Genomic DNA, 22,547 nt, shown 5'->3' with positions numbered 1-22,547 from the left:
AATCCAAATTTAAGTTACAATAAGATATAATTACTTCTTTCTTACCTTCCACTCGCTATCTCACTGCCTATCCCTGCTGATCATGTGACCTGGTAGTCAACATGACTTGCTTCGTGGCATCAAGGCAAGCTAATTTTGAAATTACCATGGGCCTCCAGAGCTTACCAGAGAATTCTGAAGCTGCTTGCTGTGAGACATAGCCACATGCAGAGGCTCATGCTGGTTTTAGAGAATAAATCACCTTCAAGAGAGGCATGCCATCACATCAGCAAAACCTCAGTTTTTGTTGAATTAGTATTCTCATTAAAAAATCATTTTCTTTATTATCCTTACATGTTCCTTCCTAGACTCACTGTTCCACTACTAAAACATACTATAATTTTTAGTAAACAAAATTTCTAGATTAATGTCAATCACTGTCTGCCCGTGTCCTCAGGAAAGGTAATTCTCAGCATACACGCAGATAACAGATGAATGCAGGTATCGAGATGTGACACCGATGCAGAACTATATTCTTATCTATGCACATGTTCTACCAAGTTTCCCCTCTTCAAAGGTGTCATCTGTTGACCTACCTTGGTTCCATTATTGACACAATAGCAATAGAATTAAGGGACTGCTTAAGTCAGTTTAGTTTGGGGGCAGGGGGGAGAATTGTCTATGAGGATTTTTTGTGTGTGTTGCTCTAAAACAAAAACGTAAGTGAGAACAAGTTTTGTAGATCTCTCAGCATTACTTATTTTTCTTCTAGTTACCTACAAGATGCATCTTCAAGTTCCACAATATTTTTGTTAAGCATTCAGTTGTAATTATTACTCATACTTTAGACCTGTCAAAGAGAATTCCTACTAAATGGCAAATGCAAGACAATTGTGGTGTAATTTATCATGGTAAAGACACACAACTAATTTCCAGATTGTCTATTAGGTACCCATAACTGACATGAATTTAGTTGGTCTAGACACAAAGAAAAATTCCAGCATACTCATCCATGTGTAGGGTGTGGACCAACTAAGACGAAAATCTAAAGATTTGCCTAAACCAGAATGGTCTGGTTTAGAATAAGTTTCAAGATAATAATAAAGGAAGTGACAAAATTCATTCATTTTCCCAGCTCCCTTAATATAAAACATTAGTTTCAACACGAGAGAAATTGTTATAGCTTTCACTGATTACACTATTTGCTTGTTTGATAGACTTGCAATAACTCATCCTATCTTTTGCTGAGAAATCAAATAAAAACCCAAAATGTCTGGTTGCCCACACTTATTTTGCACTTAAAAATTTAGCAGCTCTCTTGGAAGCTGGGAAGAGAGACATCTTTAGAATGAGGTGTTAAAAATATATCTCTGTTTCCCTACCTGTTTCTCACTCAGAGCTGTGATTTTGGCTTGAAGTTCATGAAGCTGTTTCTTCAAATCAGCGTTCTGATTAGAAAGAAAAAATATCTGTGAGAAAGATATTCCATTTGTTAACATAGAGTAGTAGCAGGAAGGTGGGTTTTTTTTTTCTTTGTTTGTTGGTTTGGTTTTTTTGCATAGTGTTTGCACTACAAATACAGCACCTCTGGATGTACAGCCAATAAAATTCAAGAGGCTCAACAAAGCCTTACTTAAGTCACTGAGTGCAACAACAACAGAGGACCTTTCTAGCACTCAGACAACCCAGTTTGGAATGAAGATTTCATTAAAACATCCATTAGTGCTTACTGCATTATAAAGCGCATTTGCACATTTCATCAAGCTTACAAATTAAACAAGAAATGTCCGTTCACATGTAATACAACAGTATCATATTGTATACAATAGCATGCTATGGTATGTTACCTAAAGCATTCTCACCTATGCTACTTATGTAAAGACATTATCATACATTTGACTGTGGAGAGCAAACATAACCATTAAATCTTAATTGACAGATGTCAAATGAAGGCAAACAGATATCTGAGTCTTCTTTTCTATGTATGTTTATGCCTTAGACTGTATTTAAGAGAATTACATTTGCGTTAGCATGTGATTTGCATCAGCACTTTGCTTACAATAGCACTTTAAGATTTGAAAGCTGTAAGCATCACTATAAAGACACAGTCAGAAAACAGTTTTTTACCAGGGCTATTTTTTTCCCACTTAAAAAAAAAAATCTGTCCTCAGTTTAAAGACTATGAAGCTCTGCAGAAACGTGACAGGGAAGCAATCTTCCCTGCATTTTTCTCTCTTTCCACTTTTTTTGTTCTCATTTGTGTTGCAAACTCTTTACACTAGATTACGCAGGTTTGCTGTGCCACACGGAAAAATTAAAACACAGGACTAATATCATTACAGGAGCTTCACGCTCAGGACAACTTCCCTATTTTTATATTCCTCCATATAATTTTGAAATGCATTGCACTATCAGCTTGTAAATAGTCTTGTCCAATATACACAGAATTTTAGCAAAACCAGATATTGAGCAGTCATCCTCCCTTCTTCTAGATTCCACTTAACAATCTGGGATAAAAATGCAGTAAGAGCATTGGAAGCAGGGACCAGGTTTTCTCTTTCTGGGTCCAGAACCTTTGCATGGCTGCTTGCAGCACGACCTGGCTTTCAGCAGATACGAACTGAAAGCAAACTGCTCTGCAGGGTAATCATTAGCAGGCTTGCCCAACAGGTAAGAGTAGCAGCCCATACCCAAATCCCGTCAGAATAAGGAAGCTCTAGAAAGCAGAGTTTCCAATACTACCCTACTTCCTGCTTATCCCTCCCCATCAGGGGTCTAACTACTTGACTGTTACAAAAAGCTGCCTTCCCAACACACTGAGCTCAGAAAAATATATGCTCAGAATATTACATGGCATTCAGTATTGTATGGGGATGGGAGCACTTAATAGCAAGCCTCAAGTGAGCTGCCTTTACCCCTCTACTCAACATTTCAGACTGGTTAGAGAACTCCACAGAACTCCCCATTCAGCACACACACGGAGTGCTTAACTGCTGTACAAGATAACCCAGTCTCCTTACAAGGTCATTGGGAAAGGGATGACTTGTGCTGTCTACGCAAGGAGTCTAGTTATCCAACTTCAGTAGCTCTGAAACATCCTAGAGCCAAGTGCCCACTTTTTAGACACTACAGTGCTAAAATTGGATACCTAGGACAGGCAATCTGAACACAGCCTTAAACTACATTCTTTATTTGGATAAAATTTCTTGGATGGGACACCCTATCTCTTCTTGTACAACTGCGAACCTTCTCACACTCAAAAAAGAAAAAAGCAAATTCTAGTAATAACAGATTTTATAAAAAGCAGCTTCCAGTAGAATCAGAAACTTACTGCATCTTTGAACTGCACCATAGACCACAAGAGTCACAGGATTAAACTATTAAGAATATGAGGCAAAAGGCTCCATAAAGGCAAAAGTTTTGTTTTTTAAATCTAAGTCTTTGTTTAAAGACTTGTTCACAATAGTTTTCTTCTAAACACTGTGTTAGCAAGGAAGAACATGATCAAGAAATATCTAAAATATCCAAGCTTCATGCATTGTTATTTCCTGTATTTTTAAAGGTAAATAATGCAATATGAAAATAAAGTTACCTGTGGATCTTGCTTCATTTGGGCAACCAATTTCTAGGAAAAAAAAAAGATGCAACAATACAATGAAGATTTTCATTATGGATCTTGTTGAACAGTTTAAAATTCGACATTTCTGAAGAACCTTTGTAAAAGCAAAATATTCAGTTTACAGCATTTCAATGGCAAGGCCTGGAATCCAGTATTATATAATTTCCAATCCCATTCTCATTAATATAGTAAAACTACCACCACCAAGCCACCACTTTTGCTCATTCTCCTAAAACAGCTCTTGAACAAGTGAAGCCTGTTAAGGACAATTTAAGCCAGCTGGGGAAAATAATCTAATCGCTGTGTCTCCTCTAGAACTGCTGCCTTCTTTGCCTGCAGTCACAAGAAACACAAATCACAGATAACCACTGTGGGCACAAAAGCTGTTTGTATATTCAAGAGCAGAATGTTTCAAGTACTAAGGGTCCGCCTGTGTGCTGGCTTGGCTGGTACCACATGGAAGACCCATGTTCAGAAGTATCTTTGCCACTTTTCTCCCTCAGAGAGAGATTGAGACCATTGTAGAAGAGATGCCCTCCACATCCAAGGAAAAAACAGACAGATGGTTACCATTCACTATTCTTCCTCCTTCACTTCCCTCAGGCAGCTGCAGGAGAATGCTGTCTATTGCTAAGCAAGGAAAAAGTTACCAGGCTGTCACCAAAGAAAACCAGAGCCCAGAATGAAGAGGCAATGTAAACAAAAAATTCCCAATTTTTTTTTTTTTAGTTGCAGCCATGTTTATTCATCACATCACCACATCCCTTCCACACATGGAAAGAACAATGTAAAGTCTGTACTTCCTTGCCCATTTGCTCATCAGAATCAGGAAAAGGAGTAAGAAACAGGACAAAACAACAAGAGAAACACATGTTTCATTCCACCTGCATTGATACCACTCAGAATTCAGACTTTGTCAAGTAATTCTCTTTAAAAGTTTATTTTATGTCCTAAAAATGGTATTAATCCAAAAAAAAGCATAACACAAAGATAATTCTGCATCAGACCACACGTTTACCTGCTGCATTTTCCTTCTAGTACTAGCCAATAGAAGAGCATCAGCATGATGTCTATGCTGGACAAGCATGGAGAGTTATCTGCCATCTTTCAGAAATTTGCATCTCTGTTGTTTTCAAAGATTGTATCTTAGGTTTAATAGCTAGTAACACACTTTTTCCCCCCATTAATCTACCAAAATTACTTTTTGAACCGAGGAACACACTCAAGGTTCTGTGACAATAAGTTCCAAAGTTTAACTACAGGACTCTTTCATAAAAGGACCTCCTTCTTCTTTTGAATCTACCTCCTTCTTCTTTTGAATCTGCCTCCTGATAATGCAAGCATGAGAAGCAAGTAAGATTATGGAAAACCAGTATTGACTTGAGTCAAAAGGAGTTGGAAGTTAGGCTTGATGATCCTTACAGGTCTCTTCCAACTCGAGAGATCTATGATTCTGGCCGTTTCTCTATTCATCATCTTCCTACATCTTTTTCACACCACATATTCCCCCATCAGTCATCGCTTCTTCACATTGAAAGTCTCCTCACGTGCAAATCATTCCATTGCTTTGTTCACTCTTAGCACTCTTCCCTGTACTCCTCTAGTTCATCTCTATCATCTGGAGACAAAGTTTAAAACTGCACACAACATTCAAGTATTCTGTACTGCAAGAACCCTTCCGCAATGCTAACAGCTAATTCACAGCCTGCTATTGCAGATGTAAAACTGTGACTGTTTTTCCAAAGTGCATCACTTGGCATTTATCTACACTGAATATTATTGTTTCGTCATGCTGCCATTCGGTTTCACAGAGCTAAGGTGCTATGTTACCCTTTTGCTTACATGCTTAGCTAATTTTTCATCGGTGCTTTCTGCCACATCAGTTTGACAAGCAACAAATCTGTTATTTTTTATATTAAGTGCTTGTACAGACTCAGTCATAAGACAATACAGTCAGTGACTTAAAATGTTCATAAAGTATTGCTAAATTTATGGATCACATAATATTGCATCATCCAATCATAAGAAAAAGTTCTTTTGCACTGACCCCAAATGCAAGCTAAATTTAAGACATTTTAAAGCCTACTGAGCTTTTTGCTATGAAATGAGAGAAGGAAAAGGATGTTTTAGGTTCTTTCCACACATCAGCTCAAGGAGTCATCCATGAATCCAACCCTTCTGTGAGAATAGCTAAATATAACTCCTTAACACCTCTTGTGATCAAAACTAGGAAGAGCACACTGTTTCAAAACAACCTTAATTAAGACAACACAGTAGCAGAATGAACTACTTGGATTTGATGCATCTCTTCTCGGGACGAGCAATATAGCTTTAACATGGAAGATATTTGAATATTCAAGTTGTACTCTGATACAGCAAGTGAACTGGTCAGACTTCATTTATGGAGGATCCTGCAATCATCAAAATGAAAAAAAGAAAAAAAAAGAAAAGAAAAGAGTAGCCTAAACAGCTAAACACCTCCTTCGGGTCCTTACTGATAGTTTAAGATACACTTTGCCAAAGCATCAGCATCAAAGCTTCAGACAGAATTCTGGGGATGAACTGGAATAGGCAGGAAACAAGGAGCTATTCTACAAACAAAAATCCAGTCACATACTGAGCGACCCTTTCTACAGCTATGGAAGCAGTCACAGGGAACATGCTGCATCAGGAAGCTGGGAGGCTTTGCTCAGTGCAGAGCTGAACTCTCTACACTCATCACAGACACCTGTCCACCACTTACAAGGGGACAACAAACTATGACTGTATGAGCATTGGCAAGGTTTTTTAGAGAGTCCTCAGGAAAAGAAATATTAGATAAGATGACAAGTGAGACAATTCTCCGCAAATCCTGAGCGCTGTCAAAAGAAGGGTTCTCTCGAATCTCTAAGTTACTGAATTCAAAGATATACAAAACAGTTCAAGCATTTCATTTGAAGATTTTTTTTTTTGTGACAAAACCAGTTTCATTTCTGTCAGTGGCCATTTGACAAGCACAGCAGTAACCACTCGTGCATAGTTCAAGAAAAGTTTACTGAAGCATCCAACACATTGCTGCAAGTGTTATTTTCCATTGTAAAGACTTGTTCTTAGCCTTAATTATGAGAATATACAGTATCTTGGAAAAAAAAAAAAAGACAGTCCTCTGATATAATGGCTTGTCTAGTTTCACCAACTAAAATCAAATTTAATTGAAGCTGATTTTCAGTGCAGAGCTCACTTTTAATGAGGATTGGGCCAATCTAAGGCAAACAAGGTCAAAAAAACCTTTAAGTTGTTTTTTTTTTTAAAAAAAAGTCTTTTTGGACACTTTCCAGTCTTCATCCCTGTTCATCATCATCATTATTATGAACAGATGCTGAAGATTATTCAAAATTCAGAGTCTTAAAAATTTTGGTTAGCTTAGGCATAAAGGGGAATGAAGATACACACAAGAGGTAAATGCTGCTATACAAACACGAGTGTGACTAGCATTCTGATCACCACACAGCAGATAGTACTTAAAAAAAAAAAAAACAAACTTACTGGCCTTAAACATTTTAATACCTGCAGCAAAATGCCATGGGTCATGTCTGAATTTCTTTACGCCCATAACAAAAATTCATTGAAGTTTTGAATGCAAGGGCCTTGGACTTTCTGAGGAGAGCTAAATACTTCTCTGTAGTTCTGGAAATTCATCTTTAGCTTTTCCAGGTTTTTCTCCCTAGCTGGAAGTTGTATTTTGTCAAAGAAGACATAGCTTCATTTTACTAATCCACCCATTCAAGTTCCTGCACTATGCTCATCGCTGCAGCAACTACTGAACAAGTAATCTAGAAGACTTATTTAGACAAGTCACCAGGTAATTTGAAAACATTTTCCAAATGTTGTATGATGGGTTATACTGATCAGTGTAACCTATCATATATTTCTTTTATCCACTGTGTAACAGTTGTGAGTTTCAGATATCCAACAGAAATACTTGGAGAACTATCTAGAAAAGGTCTCATTGACAAATTTAACATTTCAAGTTGGCAGCTACTCTGTTTATGGCTGTAACAATTTTGTTCCAAGAATTAACACGCATATGTCCTCTTACATTTGCTAAATTAGGTTTTATTATTATTATTTTTAATATTTCTCATTTGTATTGTAACAGAATGGCAAACTGCAACTCTACTGCTATATAGTATCAAACAGGCTACCAGTAAAAAGACCCAGCATGTAAAAGTTTCTGAGCCCAAGCACTACAATGTTTTGGTTAGCAAAACTATACAATTACAGGTTTAGAAGGTACTAAAGTAGAATACACTCTGAAAGCACCAGATGAGACTATGCAGCACTACGCACATTTTGCTTGAAAGTTCCTCCACCATACTCTTCCATTCCAAATTGGCTTCAGAACATTAGAAAAACCTTCCAGACAGAAGTTGCTGAACAGAGTTTTCAGAATGTTTTTATCACTGCTACAAAATATATTAAAAAAAATCCTCACCCACAGCCTGATACGTAGATTTTTCACATTTGCTAAAAAACAACAGGTGGTGGGGTCAAAATGCAGAATACAAAATTCTGAAGTAGTTTCAAGCTTATAAAACAATTATTACTATAGTTGTAGTGGTATTACTTAACGATACCATTAGTAGTAATACTATCAGCAATATTAATGCTGCTATTACCTGAAAGTATAAAGCAACAAAACATACAAATTACCTGGTGAACCTGAATTTCCACTTTCAGAGCCTCCTGTAGAGTCTGCAGCTCCATTCTCTACCTTCTCCACTTTCTCTAGAAGTGTCTTTGCTGATTCTAGTGCCTTTAGTTTCTGGTTTCCTCTTTAAGACCAGTGCTATTGAAAAATAAAGATTTTGTTTTGGTTAGTCAAGGAGAGGAGTCAATTCAAAAAAAGATTATAAGGGAGTAGGAATTCAGCATTGAACTATATTCAACTGCAGCTTTCTAGCCTAAACACAAACAATCTTCTGAAAACAAGAGATCTACAGGCTGTACAAAATGCCTGCCTTGCAGTCATTTAGCCAAATTTGTTACTTCCCACATATCCCAAAGTTGACATACTTGTCCCTTATCTTAGTTTGCAGGCTGCTATTTCCTACCAATATCCTATTGCAGTTGCATATTAAATTAGAAAATTTAACTACCAAGAATGTTTTAAAAATCTGTGTAGATGAGAAAATATTCTGGAGACTAAAATTCTGCAACCCGAACAGCAATAAATTGTTAAACAGAATGCACAGCATTAACATACTTCCATGATACTATAGAGCTGTTCTTAGATGGGATGGTCTGCATGCAATTTGACAGAACAACGTTTAATATATTAATAACTCACTGCCTAAAGTTTGTGCTGAGTTAGTCATTTCAGTTGAAACCTATTCTGAAGGAACACAAGACTGATCTAAAGCAGCACAGGACTTCTTCAAAACCATTAATTTTAAAATCCTGTTAATCCTGGAATTCTACTTGTAGAATATGAGTGAGTTTACCTTCTTCACTTGTACTACAAACAAATAAATCCCCCAACCTCTGACATAGAAAAGCATTATCAGCCATGCTTCTAAAAGCCTTGAAAGTTGGACAAGAGATTTTTTGTTCAGGAGTATGTTAAAAGTATCAGCTTCTGAAACAGGATTAAGATTCCTGTCTCCATCCCATATAACTCAAATCACAATGGAACCTGTGTAAAAACATCTATAAATACATACACATAAAAGCCATCGGAAAACATTATATAGCAATCTTTCCAGTCACTTTTCCATCCAGACACCACACATTAAAGAACCGCTGGAGTGTTAAAATAGTTCCTATTCTTTTTATTTTTTGAAAATTGCTCTCAATTATTGCATAGGTATTGTAGCCAGCTCAGAGGCCTTCATAATGGGACTTCATTGTTTTCAAAAAGGATACTGACAGTTTGGATTAGACATGTAGGCTGTAAAAAGACAGTAATTCCCATAAGTGAGTGAGTTTTATTTTACTGTCTCACTACAGTAAACTGAAGTGCTGGACAAGTTTGTGAACTCCAGAAAATAAAAAAAGAGGGTGTGTTGTTTTGTTTATTTAAATTAATTGTTTCTCTTTCCAAACAGAAATACGTTACAAAAAGAGAAGACTATAAAGGGGTTTTAAAAAGCATTACATTTAAACTCATTCTTTGTCAGGGCTGTCTGCTGTTAGCTTAAAGTTACTTATTTAAATAACAAAGGTTTGATCAGACTTTCTAGTCAACACATGAAATGACCTTCTGCAAGGGCCTCTCCCACATGTGACACAGACGAGCAAAAACAGCTGCCTTTGCAGCACTACTCTCTATAAAATTGTAATTTGTATCAAGGGACATGGAAATTACATATAGTTCCCTGTTCTATTACCACAAACAGTAATGAGAAAACAGAATCCCGGATTATTACTTCCACTCACTGACAAGAACAACTATAGCCTGCATTAAGTTCCTACCATTGCAGTTTTAAAAGAAACCATGGTTCAGAAAACCACGTGGGAGACTTGGCTAATGAAAACTGGAACCTGCTGCAGAGGCAACAAGTCTTTCAGAAGCCTTGGAAATTCAATTTTGGAGGAAAAAGGCAGGCAGACGTGGCCATAGTTTCTTTCTCAGTGTGTCTTCAATGAATGAGAAGGCACTCATGATGAATGGCTAGTATCACTCTATAACTACATACTATTAAAGTTGAGTGCAAAAAAGCAGAAGAGACAGTTAACTCAACTGAGAATATAAACAATATCCATAATTTTAATACACGTGATGGTAAAGCCCAGTTCACGGGAAAAATGACACTTCTATATTTCTGTAAAAAAACATACAGAGATTGAGCAACTACTATTAATGCAGAACTTAATTTGACAGATAGAAATCGTAGTATTGATGGTTCATAAAAACTAATCCAACCTAATTTCATAGATGACTTGAACAGCTAGAAAGATTTTTCAAAATTAATTTTTAAGATGTTTAAGAAAAAAGTGATAGCGCTTTGCAGAAGCAACTGGTTGCTCAGCCTAGCCATGTTTACAGGCTGAAGACATGAACAGATGTAATTCACTGTTGTACTGAGGAACATATATTGCGACAAGTAAAAAACCCAAAACAATTCTAGTAACACACCAATCATTCAGTTCCATCCCAAAATATCTGTTACAATTTCAGATTTTCCTTTCACTGTAATTTAAAAAGTTAGCAGATTTTAAGATTCCTTAAAATATATTCCTTTAATAAAGTTTGAAGTATGTGCCATACTATAACATCCCAAAGAATTTTCAATTCCTAAGACTGAAGCTTCCAAGAAAAGGCAAGAGAAATTAACAAACTTTTGACCTTTCTTTTTTTTTTTTTTTTTATAGGTTTTCTAACTCTTGACTCCTTCCTACTTCCCCTCCTCCAGCATTCCCATTATAGCCTCAGAGCAACTCACTTTGCAGTATCATTTACTTCCAGTTACCTTCTGCCAGCAAAGTTACACTGAAGCACATTTTAAACATAGGAAGCAACCTCCGCTTCAAAAACTAAGTGTCTGGTATGTAAAGAGAAACTAACACTGCCTCATCAGCGAAGGCTACACAGTGAAGAACGATCTCTTGCAATCACCTCTGCCAGTTGCTGTATTTGTCAGCTAGTAGCACCAGTGTTCTCCCTAGTGAAAAGTGAAGCTGGTTAAGCAATTATGAGAACTTTGTTAAATTACAAATAAAATGCTGTATATTTGGCATGCCATCCCTGCTGAGGCATGCATCACCACCACTTTAAAGACAAGGAAACAGGCAAAGGACAGTGAAGAATTTATTACGAGGTTCTGAAGTGTTCTAAGAATCCAAATCATTGGTGGGTGGGAGAAAGCATTAAGATGTTCATTTAAAAATCTGGTCAAGTTGCTGATTGCTGAATATGAAATATATACAGTTGTTATTTGGTTGTACCCCCCTAGAACTGAAACACTCTAGGAACATGCACTTGTACCTTCCCTTCCCAAGCAGGAATAATTATCCCTTTTTTTTTTTTTTTTAAGGGATCATTCCTTCCATCCAACAAATCCTAGACTGTATTTTTGTATTTTATGTAGAATATTGTCTAGAAATTATGAAGGTAGCTGTTAAATATAGCTAGCATTTCCTTTGAAAGCAGGTACAGAACTACATAAGCAAGTGGCCACACATTTTATGAGAGCAGAAGTCTTCAATATTTTTAACCTTTATTCTTTTACACTGAACTTCAAACAAAGATTCTAAAAAACTTAAGTCCAGTGGCATTACAAACGACCCAGAATACCACATCCAAAGATGTATAAAGCCATCCCTGGATTAATCATAAAACATACTGCATTTTCCACCCTACCCTTATGACAAGTGGAATTATTTTAATTAAAAAGGTTGTAGATGATTGAAATTGCATGGATGGGTTGGTCTGCAAACATCCTTCATCCCATTAGTTTTTGAAGGAAATCATGCAACTGCCTTGTTCAATGCTGGAATCAGTGATTTCCAAAAGGAAAGCAGAGGATTGTGGAGTACATGCATCTCTTGTACATCCAGACATACTCCCAAAGCTCAGCCAGACAGAGCACAGAGAACAAGAGGTAAATTTGCCATTCTTTGGATTGATTTCAGCTATTGGAGGCAGCAGTCTTCCATTCATTTTCTTGCTGGCACACATTTGTTATAAATAATCCCTTATTTCTTATGTGGTTGCTTCAAGACTTAAAATTTCATACTTAGATAAGTACCCCAATGCACCACAGTTAAGGCAGTAGATGTTTATATACTATATAAATATTCAGAGACTGAATGAAGCCTTAAATTCTACAGTAATCACATAAGTGCATTAGCACTTCTCTATTATTATCTCAATTAAATACAATCCACATCAGAACATCTAAAATATCACAAAGCTATTTAAACTACAGCTATTTTGGAAACTAAACTAGAAACACAGCTGACAAGGTGTGTGTGTGTATATATATATATATATGAAAACAAAGGTAGGAGCCACACAAAAGCCATGAATGACTTCTACGTGTATGGAAGGACTCTTGAATAATTTAGAATTTTAGGCAGAAGTATTTCTGTGCCAAAAATCCCTTCAAATAAATTTGTTTTTCACATTACACAGAAAAAAAATTTAACATTATTATTTTTGAGTGGATGAATTTAAACATCCACTGTACTTACAGACTCTTGGGTCCAAATCTGAGCCCTACAGTGATTTTATTTATAGGACTGGGGCTTCCATCAGTAACACTTACTTTTTAAGATTTGATTTCTGACATTAAGGATAGGATTTCAGTTTCAGTAAACATCAAACTTTTCCAGGAATGGATGCAAGCTCTTCGTATCATCTATTCTTAGGTAAAACCATCTTAGCCCTGGAAAGAAGTACTTACCGGTTTTGAGAAAGTTATTCCCTTCAGCTCTCTACCCCCTCCTACAAAAGAGAAACAACAACAACAAAATATGATTACATACAGTTTAACTACAGTTTGAAACAGAAAAATAAAATTCAAATATTTGGAAAGTTGGAGGGGGTAGGAGTTTGGGTTTTGAGGAGGGGGTTTTTGGTTGGGGGTTTTTTTGGGTTTGGGCATTTGGTTTTTAGCATTTTTTTTTTAAATGCTGAAGTTAACTATAAAATACCACCTGGAAAGAAAATCTGTTTGACATGGCAGGGAAAACTAAGGAGAGCTGCAAATCCAACCTGGATTAAAATACAAACTATTACTGTCACCAGGGGAAGAAGAGACGACAGGTACAAGATTTTCTAGAGCTGAGCAAGGCCTGTGTGGGGGAAATACCTCCTCTCCATCACATTTATTAACATCCAAATCACAAACCCTGCCAGCTGCTACAACCAAATATGACAAGGTTATCCACCCCAGACATTTGCCCACCACCTCTACTAGTGGTTATAGCAATGCAACAAAGATGGTAGAGCAGGTGGTGTGTCAGTGCAGTCACTGGAGCTCAAATCCCAGAGTACTAATGTAAACTGAAATCAATGGCAGTTTAAGCTAATATGCTAGGTCATGAACTGTGGAGGCCGAGAAGATACACTGCCCATTACGCTGCCTGTGTCATGGGAAGAACAACGTTTAGTCAAGGAGCAAGGTAGTACCTCTGAAATCATCCTCATATGAATCATAAAAAGCTCTTGAGTCATAGTCCTAAAAAGATAGCTAAAATATAAGTAATAACTCATTTGCTCAATTACTTTTCCTGAAGCTAAAAAAAGCTTCCAAAATACTCTAATTTTCTAGTGAAATACTAGAACATTAGTACATTTTAAGCTTCAACTTCACAGCTAACAAGATCTTTGCAGAAACATTTCTATCCACACACAAGTCATCACAGAGCTGAAGTTTAAGCCCCAGCCTGATGAATAGACAGAGCAGCAGAAAGCCACATAATCATCTCTCACTCAGTGGAGAGACCAGCGCAAGTGGAGGAGTTTACATTTACTAACCAGCAGAACCAGGGTACTGATGAACAGCAAGAACAGAACAGAAAACAGGAAGTCTACTGCTGGTAGTGACTGTATCATCGCTCTCCTAGTCTCAAATGTTATTGTGCATTTTGAGCAACAAAATATTACAGAAGTTAAATTAATTTTAGAGCCATTTCAGGTTAATTTAAATAACATCCAAGTGTTAAAGTGGTAGGTTAGGAACTGGGGAGTATGGACTGTTTTGAGGCTATATACAAATTAAGCACATTTCTCTGGATGATACAGAATTTGAAATAACCTTGTTGTTGAGGGTGCTCAAGAGACAGGTGTGATTCTCAAACTCTAGTTGTTTCTTCTTTGATACTAAAACCTTAGTTGTCACCGCCACCTCCCACTATCAATCAGTTATTTAATTGGTTAAAAAGAAAATCTATAAAGGAAGCTCTTTCATCATGCAAGCACTAACCATCCCTCTTCAACAAGCAACTACAACTATATCTCCATGCTATTAATAAAAAATAATTTTTAAAAAAAATCTCACTGCTGTAGATGACTCTGGAAAGCTAAACAAAACAGTCAGTACTACACATCTGCAAATACAGGCTTTGAATAAAAGTGTGATTTTTATTTTAAAAAGTATCCATTTACTTGTAGCACAAGTACACACATAAACTGAAAACTGTCACTTAAAAATAACAGCATGATTAACCGTTCCTTCCTTCCTTATTTCCCCCTACGTAGAGACTCGCCTCCATAGCAGGACCCTAGCTTCATCAAGGCTGAACTGTGCACAAAAAAGCTGCACAGTTACAAACCTTCGGATTGCATTTAACTACACTATAGGGCTGCAACCCCGGGCTGACAACCCAGGGGCTCCCGGGGACAAAGTTAGGAACACCAGGAGTTTAATCGTGACTATCCGAGTGATTTGCTGTGTTGCCTTGGAGAAGTCACTTACAGAGGAGCTAGACAGAGAATGGAAATACATTTGCATCCTCTTCTGTACATAATTTACTACAGGCTTTTTCTGAAGTGTTTAGAACAGGTTAATGTTTGAAAGCAAAGCCTTTGGAAATACAAAATACTTTAATTCTACCCTCATGCAAGTATAGTATTTTTACTGGCATCTCTGCCTCATTTAACAGCGAGGACAACCTTAAAGAATGAAGTATCAGTTGAATAATTTCTTTTCATTCTGAGTTTCCAGTTTGCATGCTGTTTTTAATACAACATCTAAGCTCTACAACAAATAAACAACTGGTTTCCTCATACACGCTAATGAGAGCCACAGAAAAACTTGTGTCTGATACCTACAAGTTTTCTCAGATAAGGAACTGAGACAGAGGAATGAAGAACAAACATCCAAGATTGGTAACTTCAAACATCTTAAACAGACTTAGGTTTTCCATTGCTCTTAACATTTATATAGTAAAGAACAGTTTATGACCAACTAAATCTGTAGCTTTAGTTCTTGACAATTCTCTGCACTGGGAACCAACGCAGAATAGTATTAATGAAAAAGGTACCAGATAAAATCCCTCTATAGATGAAATCAGATTAGTTCTTGTTCACAGCAGGAGTACATACACAAACTCACACCGCCTCTCTCACTACAAAACAGATTAGAAAGTTAAGATTAGACAGCTCACAATCACTCATATCAACAGAGGTCTGAAGAGTTTAGCATTTTGCAGGATTTCTTAAGAAAAACTTCAGCAAGTAGAAATGTATCATGAAATCTCAGCTATTCATTTTACCGAGGTTGCCTTCTGAAGGCTCTAGAAACACATGCTGTAACCTATCCCAGATAGGAGTCTGCATGGCTAACTCTCAGATTATTACAGTAAATTCTGCAATATTTAGGGGTTTTTAAAACCCCAGCTCTGGGAGTCATATTTCTATACCCACCTCTGCTTTATATTAAAAACACTGCCTTCTTCTGAAAACATATATACGAACAGAAAAAAAGCTTGAGCAATGCCTACCTATGTTTACTACAAGCTAAAAACAAAAACCCATTAAAATTAGCATTAATCAAATAAAACATCAAAGTTTTAGAAATACATTTTTCTTAGTGAGACTGACTTTAGAATCTGATGTCAATGTTACTAACAGGAAGGGTAGTTTGATATATACATACACTTGAAGTAATTCCACCCCCAACCTCCCCAACCAACCGGGCTCTTAAACTTTTCAACAATTCTATACAATATACATAAGGAAAAATACACCACCATTACCAAAACAATCATATTCTGCAGATCAACTTTAAATTTGTTGTTGAAGTTTGTAAATAAGGAGAAGAGTTATTAATTTCATGGGACTGTTATGAAAACAAAGACGTCAAACACAAAACTCCTGTGTTTAAGGCTTGGTAGCCCCTGAGGACATCAGAAGAACTACACATGGTGGTTAAACATTTTAACATAGAGCACCTGAAGGTTTAAGACTACTTAAATGCTAAGCATCTGTACATTAAGATGTTTGATTACATCAATGAGGTACTTATTACTACCTTTAAGTTATACAATAAAGCTTATGCTACTGTAACCAGAGACTCATTTGGAAAAAATGGGAGAAATGAAAAGTCATGTTTAGCCATTTTTAGTTAGCATTTTTCCTAACTCTAGAAGCTAGCATGTTTACTGTTAGACCATGTAATTTTAATCAGGAACTTTATGTGACATATCACATTATAATATTTAATTATGTAATTTTTACTTTTTGCCAATAGGAACTCAATGGTGTTCAGTGCACAGGATGGACTCATGAAAAAGGACTAATTGCTGTGCACAGGCAATTGTGAACCTGACATTCTTTCATATTTCAGAGCATTGCCTGACAGTATTAAGGGTAAAGCATTAATTAAAATTAGGGGGTTTTTTGGTGCAAAATACACTGCACACAGAAGGGATTAACAGTTTCCTCTGGACCTCTGTCTTTAGATGTGAACTCCTCAAAGCAAAAGCTCTCCTTCCTACATTTGAAATGCATCATGTATATAGAGAGCATTCTATCAGTATCTTCTAGGAAAACAACTCATAACAGTTACTTTACTGTGATTTTCAAGTCAGAAATGAAACAATTCATATTCCTTAACAGGACAGGATTTCTGCAATCTCAAGAAAAAGACAGACCAAACACTGCCCAGACAGGGGGTATACAAGCTATTTCAAATGACATTATTATAAGGCTCACGTTTCCATGACCGTTGATAGCAGCGCCGGTGCTGTTGCTTCCACGACTAAAAACAAGCCTCCCGTGTGCCAGCACAGGGAATCTGATCTTGCCGTTATGCTGCTGCTGGGAGAACTCCCAGTCAGCCCCAGGAACATGTGCCAGGCAGGGGGTAAAGGGGCCAACAGGATTGCCCAAGATAACTGAGACTGCACTGAAGTGTACTAGCCATGCCTTCTAGTTTGTCTGTCTGCACAACTCCTTTATAACTTCTCTCTCTTCCTCCTCCCTATCCCCACACAACACTGGTAAATAACTCCCACTAAAATGGTCAAGGAGCCTGGATTTTCTATTGATGGATGCCGACAACTCACAAGATTCAGACTACAAACTTCAGCTCTGCCTCCGAGTTCCTTCTGCTGCTATGATTAGCCATGAAACAGATGCAATTTGGAGTTTAAGACACCAGAAGCTGATTTCATTTGGGAATAGATTGCTTCACCTTCTCTAAAACAGTTTATAAAACCATCAAACTAAGTTTAAATGGGAGTGTGTGACACCATCATTCGTCTTTGCAGAAGCAGTACTATATTTAACATATAGAAACTGAGCTAAAAGACTCATTACAGCTAAAAAGACCATCTCTATTGTAAAGGCAAAACCACTTCATAAGCTGATTTTTAAAATATCAGCCAAAACTTGCCACGGCAGTCAAACGCAGGCAGGCTGACAAAGATTACCCTCTTAGCTCTGCTTGTCCTACGACTACAGCTCTAATGGGCATTAGTAACTCTTCCTGAACACAGTCTTTCCTGGCATCTAGGGAGTGGGGTGGGGGATGAGATCACACTCTCTAGCAAAATAAAAAAACACATCTGGCCTAGTGGAAAGTTAGCACAAGTATGTTTTAAAATCTCAGGAATGCCTCTCACCTGAGCAGATTTAAGGTATGTGGCTTTGCACATTTTGCCCACGCACAAACCCCTCTTCTTTGAACAGTCTCAGCATATTTCGTGAATCAGAGAAGCATGCATGTCCTAAAGCCACTTAACTTGAAAGGGAAAAAGTTTGCATAATTTAACTCACCAAGGATTAACCATTTAAGCCATCTTTAAAATAAAACACTCATCCTCCCACTTCTCAAACACATATACTTTCCCTCATTCTAAAGGAAAAAGAGAAAGGTGCTGCCACTTAAAACAAACCAACACACAACAAATTCAATTCTCTGCTTTTCTATTTCCTTCCATACAATAAATAAGGCATTCAGGGAAACAGGGTTTTTTCTTTAAATAAAAACTAAACTAGAAAATTACAGAATGCCTGCCTCTCTAACCTATGACCATTAGTAAGCCCAGCAGAATTTCTTCCTGACTTAATACCAAGGGCTCAGTGGATTCCCCATCTAACCCCTTCTAACATTCATAAAATTATCATCAGTACAATTCTGCTTTTTGTACCCAGAAACCAGTGTATGGGGATGTTTTACAGCATTGTTTCATTCAAAAGTTCTGGTACTGCATACAGAGAAATATGAACAAGAACACTAAGCCTCACTTTGCTCAGTGAGTTACCATTCATCAGTTTTTAGATAAACACAAACCCACCTTCTACACAGCGTGGCTAAATTCCTGCTCAGGTAAAAAGCTGGGGGACCTGAACTTTTATTTTAGTTAATTACTTCATTATTTAGAAGGACTGTTAATCTATACAATACACTAAGAGGAACCCCCAATCCTAATTAAGTCTGTAAGTTTATGCTTTAGTAACAGTGCAACAGTAAAGTTTCACAGCTGAAGCAGGGAGCTAGGGAATTTTTTGAAAAAAAATAAGAGATTTACATGATGTAAAGATATAAATCAGTGGAAAGCAGGGTTTGGCGTTTGTTTCTAAAAAATTTTTCTGAATTCTGCCACATTTACAGGGTTGCTGGAAACGGGGTTTGGTTTCTTTAGTAAACAAAGTTTATCAATTAAACTTCAAAAAAAGTCAGTTCATCTCTTAAGTCTTAAAACTGCAATTTTTCTTTTTTCATTATTTTCAACTTATTTACAAAGTATACATAAAGCTGGGAAGGAAAAAAAGATGGAAGGTCAATAGAAAGCAGTTGTCATCCCCTCCTAGCTATACTAGCCCACTCCCACTTTTGTCTCAAAATTTATAAGAAATTCAAAGGGAAGTTATTTAGAGGTTTGTGTTCCGGTTGTTTGTTTGAGTTTTTTTTTTTAACTGAGAAGTTTCTGCCTTCCCTTCTACTTCAGAGGCAAAGGACTATTTGGGGAAAAGGAGACAGAGAAGGAGTTGTGAAAAGGAGGACTACTTTCTAGAAAGAACACACAGAGTAAATCCTAGTAATTGGTTTAACAACTGAAGATGTAAGGAATAAGAAAAAAATTAAGAAAAACTCAACTCCCATACTGATTGAAGTCCCTGTCCCCCATCCCCCCCCCCAAATTCCATTAAGAACGAAGGGATCTCTGATTTTTCAAAAACTTCAAAATTTTTTCAAATTTTATTCTTTTAAACATGAGGAGAAATTTCATATTGAGTGCCAAACTATTTTCCCCTTCTAGCAATCCACTTTATCTTGGAAAGAACTGGCTTGTGGGAACGATGCGTTAGTGAGGCAGAAGTGCCTTAAGAGTTTTGGGAAGAGGTCCAGAGTACAAAAGGAGACGATCTGAGTAGTGCTGCAAGACTGCAGGCATGAAATGCAGAACTAGAGGTATCTCTGACTATCACTGGAAGTGCTACTGCACTTCTCATGGGGAGAACTTCAGGTATGTGCACATCCCCTGCTTGTTCAAACAATTCTTTGAATTTTACCTCTGTACCAGAGATGTTCAGAGAACCAAAAAAAAATGAGAAAAGCAGCCAACACCTCAACCACAAAACAGTGACATTCAAGGACAACTACAGCCTTCCATTTCCACAGCAGAAAGAAGTGCTATTAACTCAATCTGCCAGCAGGGGGAAATGCCAAACAAGTGAAAAAAAAAAAAGTTAAAAGAGCAAAACACTAAAGATGAGGAATAAAATTAAACAAAACAAACCAATCCCACCCCCCAACACACACATATCCTCAGCGGTTAAGGAAGGGAAAGATTCTGCTCCTGGAGAGGGGAGGCAGGATAAAGGAAGTACATATGACTCAAAGTAATGAGTACTTTGCTCATTCTTCCAGGCTTTAGAGAGGAAACAGTGAAAGTGCTCGTCCAAAATATCAGCATTTAAGAACAGCAGCAGCAAGCAAAAACATGCTTTCAGTTTCGGTGTTAGCACAGAGTGACTGCAAATCAACTAAAGGTTTCTCAAATCTAGCGTTTCAATGAAGAGCAAAGTTTTGTGGTTACACAACTGGGAGAACTGAGGTGAAGATGAATTTTTAAAGGACTATCCAACATGAACATATGAACTAATTTATTTAAAGTGAATACATATATTCTAGAAAATCATTCTGCATTACAGAAGACTTCCTATTACATTTATACAGAATCCCAGGAGTCTGGACTTTTTTTTGCTGAAGAGATTTCAGAACAGCAGGGGTCCCATTAGACACCCTGTTTTTCCTTCTACCTTATAAATATTATCTGTACACCATTTCCATGGTTACAAAATATAGTGAAAACCACTTAAAGGGAGTATCAGTTAAAGGAATAAATCTGTGTTAAACATTTTGATGAAGGGCAACTTGCAGGAAACACACAATTACACAATGCATTTTAAAATTAAGAAATAGAAAACCAAAATGTGAAAATTTGTTGAACAAAAATCTAACATGCATTTACAATGAAAGAAAGACCCTGCAATCACAAGGACTTTCAGTTTAAAGCATCAGAGGCCAAGAATCACAGGGAGCAACAGGGAAATTTCTAGTGACAGATTTACAGATATTAGCTACACAAGTTTCTACTGATGTTACCTTCCCACAAATATCAGACAGAAGCTAGGTACGCATGCACTAATAAGCAAACATCAAAAAATGCAGATAAATTGTGATTAGTGATTGTATGGTAGGGCACCTTACAACAACAGGTAACCTTTTATACTTCCATATTTATAAGGCTCTTTCAAAAATTGGATGCTGTACTCTCAGTAAAGCTCTTCCCTCAGTGTGTCCATGAAACCTGCTAACTGAATGATAGTTCTTCAAGCATGCACAACGAAAGATTAGACTAACAGTACATCAAGAGGTTTAATTAAATCCCAGTTCTGCTCAGAGTGCATAGTTCTACCTCCAGTTTCTCTAGTTTAATCTATCCTGCAGCTGCAACACTCCCACAGGCAGCTAATCTGACCAAGGCGCTCTCCTTTATGTTGTCTTCCAGCTGTGAAGTCCCACCACCAGCAGTCCCCACACTTTTTCTGGGGGGAGTGGAGGGTGAGGGGGTGTCACACTCCACAGAAAGTTGAAGCGATTCACAGATGGGTCTGGGGAGCACCAAGCACAAACTTAAGCAGCAGGAGGGAGCCCTCCTTCCCTCCTTCAGCAGTCATGGAGTTCCAGCGTGCTACAGTGGGCAAGAGATGGAGCACTTGGCTGCTTTCCTTTTTAACTAAAGCGATCATCAAGGAGCCATCCTTCACTTTCCCCACCTGGTTAGAAGTTTGGCTTACAAGTTATGTTTTCAGTGATCCAGTCACGTAGACACATTCTTTTCATTTTGAGACTGGAAGACCTACAGAACGACTGGGGAAAAAGAGGCATCCGAGTTTGCCAGGCATCTGAATTCTGTATGTTCTGCTTGTTACTCAGGCAGAATAGAAATCACTATTATTTTCTGCTTATCCTCATTATGGCACAGGGAATAAGAGTTCTTTACTTGTTTACTATATTGTCCGGGAAAAGACTGTAAAAAGGTCAAGGAGAAAAATCATCATTTAAAACGTACTTTAAACACTAAAATTAAACCAACCTGTGCTGGTTTTGCTATGGGTCAACTTTCATGTCGATATACTGAAACAAGTACTGGTCTGCGCTGCCTGTCTGGCACAGTTCTTATAATAAACTCGCATCTTCAATTTAATTATTTTAGCACATGCATTAAAAATAAACTATTTCATGTATATAAAGTACAGCAGCATGAATTTGAAAATTAGCTGCTAATATACATTGTGTTCTGTATTTTATGATACTGAAAAAAAAGAATACAGGAGCTCATTTTATCTTTCGTAGAACTTTTGTTTCCACAGGAAGTGAGATTGCTCAGAACAAGAAACTATACATAAATTCTTGCCTTTACAACACTACGGATCACTAGCTCTATTATGTCACAGGCTTCTGAATAATTGTCAGAAGACAATATGAAAGTGATTTGTTAGTGAACA

General features: G+C 37.2%; 1 protein-coding gene across 9 annotated transcripts in view; it reads right to left on the bottom strand.

Moving 5' to 3' along the window:
- The window catches only part of PHF21A (PHD finger protein 21A), a 133,769-nt gene that overhangs the window by 88,384 nt on the left and 22,838 nt on the right, over positions 1-22,547 (bottom strand). For 5 of the 9 annotated variants that reach the window (XM_074824095.1, XM_074824088.1, XM_074824092.1 and 2 more), the window contains exons 2-5: positions 12,985-13,025; positions 8,291-8,426; positions 3,572-3,604; positions 1,362-1,448 (exon numbers count right to left, since the gene is read on the bottom strand). In XM_074824095.1, the coding sequence (XP_074680196.1) occupies positions 1,362-1,448; positions 3,572-3,604; positions 8,291-8,344 (174 nt within the window). In that variant the 5' untranslated portion in view covers positions 8,345-8,426; positions 12,985-13,025. The remainder of the gene's footprint in view (positions 1-1,361; positions 1,449-3,571; positions 3,605-8,290; positions 8,427-12,984; positions 13,026-22,547) is intronic. The other 4 variants (XM_074824096.1, XM_074824093.1, XM_074824097.1 and 1 more) reach the window with 1 other exon arrangement.

The sequence above is a fragment of the Strix aluco genome, chromosome 4 (genome assembly GCF_031877795.1).
Source record: "Strix aluco isolate bStrAlu1 chromosome 4, bStrAlu1.hap1, whole genome shotgun sequence".
Taxonomy (NCBI): Eukaryota; Metazoa; Chordata; class Aves; order Strigiformes; family Strigidae; genus Strix; species Strix aluco.
The sequence above is the reverse complement of the archived record's forward strand: the minus strand, read 5'-3'. Positions and strand labels throughout refer to the sequence as shown.